This window comes from Triticum aestivum, chromosome 5A (assembly GCF_018294505.1).
Source record: "Triticum aestivum cultivar Chinese Spring chromosome 5A, IWGSC CS RefSeq v2.1, whole genome shotgun sequence".
NCBI lineage: Eukaryota > Viridiplantae > Streptophyta > Magnoliopsida > Poales > Poaceae > Triticum > Triticum aestivum.
The window spans coordinates 639389845-639392317 of NC_057806.1; the positions used below are offsets into that span (position 1 = coordinate 639389845).

At 52.5% G+C, this 2473-nt stretch overlaps 1 protein-coding gene across 1 annotated transcript in view; it reads left to right on the forward strand.

The window, feature by feature from the left end:
- The first annotated feature begins 500 nt into the window (after window positions 1-500).
- The window catches only part of LOC123105539 (blue copper protein), a 4013-nt gene continuing 2040 nt past the window's right edge, over window positions 501-2473 (forward strand). The window contains exon 1 of the mRNA XM_044527624.1: window positions 501-798. Within this exon, the coding sequence (XP_044383559.1) occupies window positions 618-798 (181 nt within the window). The 5' untranslated portion in view covers window positions 501-617. The remainder of the gene's footprint in view (window positions 799-2473) is intronic.

Consider the following 2473-nt stretch of genomic DNA (forward strand, 5'->3'; position numbering starts at 1 on the left):
GCCATCGCATTCGCATCGCAACGAAGGAAGGAAGATGTGCCTACACCAACAGAGCGCGCTTTGCATCTATGCATGGTCGCAGTTGCTTCCTTAAGAAGAAAAAGATCTCGAGCCGGGAGGACTTGACAGCACGTACCAGCATGCACTCACAGGCCGATCGAGCTAACCATCCATCGACCAGCCTCATGATCAAGACTTGGATTGACAGCCAGCTTTTGAGTTTGCTTTACTCAAGGAACAGAGAGAATAACCAAAGACCAGCCAAAGCTCAGCTCCGGCACGCAGGACCAACCCATGCATGCATGCATCTCGAGCAAAGAATCCAATCAAGTTTGCTTTAAACATAACCAAATCAGGGTGTCTGCCCAAACAGGGTTTCGATTAGCTGGTAAAAAGCTCAATTTTACTCGAGTACTAAAATACTAGGGGCAAAATCGTCAATAAAGGCAATTGAGAGGCACTATAAATTGCGTTCCCTGGCGCCACATTGGTGCAAGGGCAAGGCAGAGCGCGAGAGAGTACTGCTCTGCTCAACATTCGTTCCGTGTGCTCTGCTCTTGACATCTCCATCTACCCCTCCTTTCACAGAAGCAGAGCAGAGGGTGCGTGACAGAGAGATGAAGGGCGTGAGGGGCATGGCCGTGGTGATGGCGCTGGCGCTGGCGCTGGCCGGCATGGTGGCGACCTCGTCGGCGGCGGTCTACCAGGTCGGCGGCTCCTCCGGGTGGACCATCCTCGGCAACGTCAACTACGCCGACTGGGCAGGGAAGCAGAGCTTCAAAGTGGGGGACGTCATCGGTAAGTTCCTCGTTTCAGAGTAGTTTTCAGGCTAGCTACACATCTTTGTTCCTCTGTAGTAGCTTCCTTCTTGCTGAACTTTGATACATCCTTGGAGTCATAAACTCTATGCCAAAGAATTGTGAGGTTCTCTGTTTGTCGATGCAAGTAACTGCAAATCTTCCAAGTAGTAGTAGTTTTCTTAAACAGTAAAATAATACTACCTCCGTATCAAAATATAAGATGTTTTTTAGGCTAAACTAACCTACAAAAATGTTTTACATTTTGATACAGAGATAATACTAGTTTTTTTTTGCGATTAAAGAAAATAGTGGAGTAGTTAAGTAGCACATGCTGCGATTATTGAGCAGGCAGCATCTCTTCTCCCATCGCCATAATTACTGATGCAAATATAGAGTGCTAATGACTTGTCGCCGTCAGATGAGTACTTTAGAAATGCACCGTCCATCCTTTTTTGCGTCTTGCGTTCAGATGAAGAGTCTTGCTTTTAACCATGCCCTGAAAAACAAAATTTGAGAACAAAATATAGCACTGTCTTTGATTTTACTGCACGCTGCAGTACACACCTACTCTCTCCGTTCCGAATTACTTGTCTTGAATTTGTCTAGATACGGATGTATCTAGACTCATTTTAGTGCTAGATACCTCCGTATCTAGACAAATTCAAGACAAGTAATTCGGAGGGAGGGAGTACAAGTTTTGCGTGGTCGGTGGGTCTTAAAGGCGTTCACAGAGGTTTCATGCTGTCTGCGCACAGTATTTACATGACCCATAAGTTTAGCTCACCCTCTCTGCATTACTATTCTGTGTCTGAAGAAATGCAGAGTTCAGGTGGGCAGATCGTTACTTCTTCTTGTTTCAAATGAAAAGAAAATCTGCATGGACCACTTGACCTAGTGAACTCTGAATTCACGAAACTGCACATGCCATAAACCATGGCAGTTGTGCTGCCCCATTTATTGTTCTCGCTGGTTGCTAGATCTGCCAGTGCACTGCCTGAGCTTTTAGGGCATCTCCACCCACGCCCCCAGGCCACTTTTTTAGCACCGGCAGCAAAAAATCCTTCCACTCACACCCCCAAGTCCTGGTTTTTCGCCGGATTGAAGCAAAAACAGCGCCGGCGACCGCAGCCCACACCCAGCCTACCGGGGGGCGCTTGGGACCGCCGGCACTCCCTTTTGCATGCCGAAACCCCCCAGGTCAGCCTCTCTTCCCTATCTCTTTCCCCGCTCGCCCACATGCAAAAGGAATCTCGCCCACTTTTCCTCACTTCTCTCCCCGCTCGCCGCCCGCCTCCTCGCCGCACCGCCTCGCGCCGCCTGCCTCCTCGCCGCTCCGGCCGCCAGAATCGCCTCTCCGAGCCCGGAAGCGGAGGAGGAGGATGAGCGAGGAGAAGCAGACGCTGCGGGCGGCCACGTGGAGCGCGTCGGAGCCGGCGTGCTATTGGCTCCGTTGGCGAGGAGGAGCTCCGCGAGGTCGAGCAGCATGCTCCCGGACTCGTCCTCGGCGTGGGGCGTGGCGTGCCGGGCGCCCCCCTTCCTCCTCCTCCCTCCTCTCTGTCCTCGTCGACGCCGGCCACGGAGGGCGCGCGCGGCAAGGCGCGGGCAGGCACGGGCGCGGCCAGGCGCCCCCTTCCTCCTCCTCCCTCCTCTCCGTCCTGGTCGGCGCCGGCCAC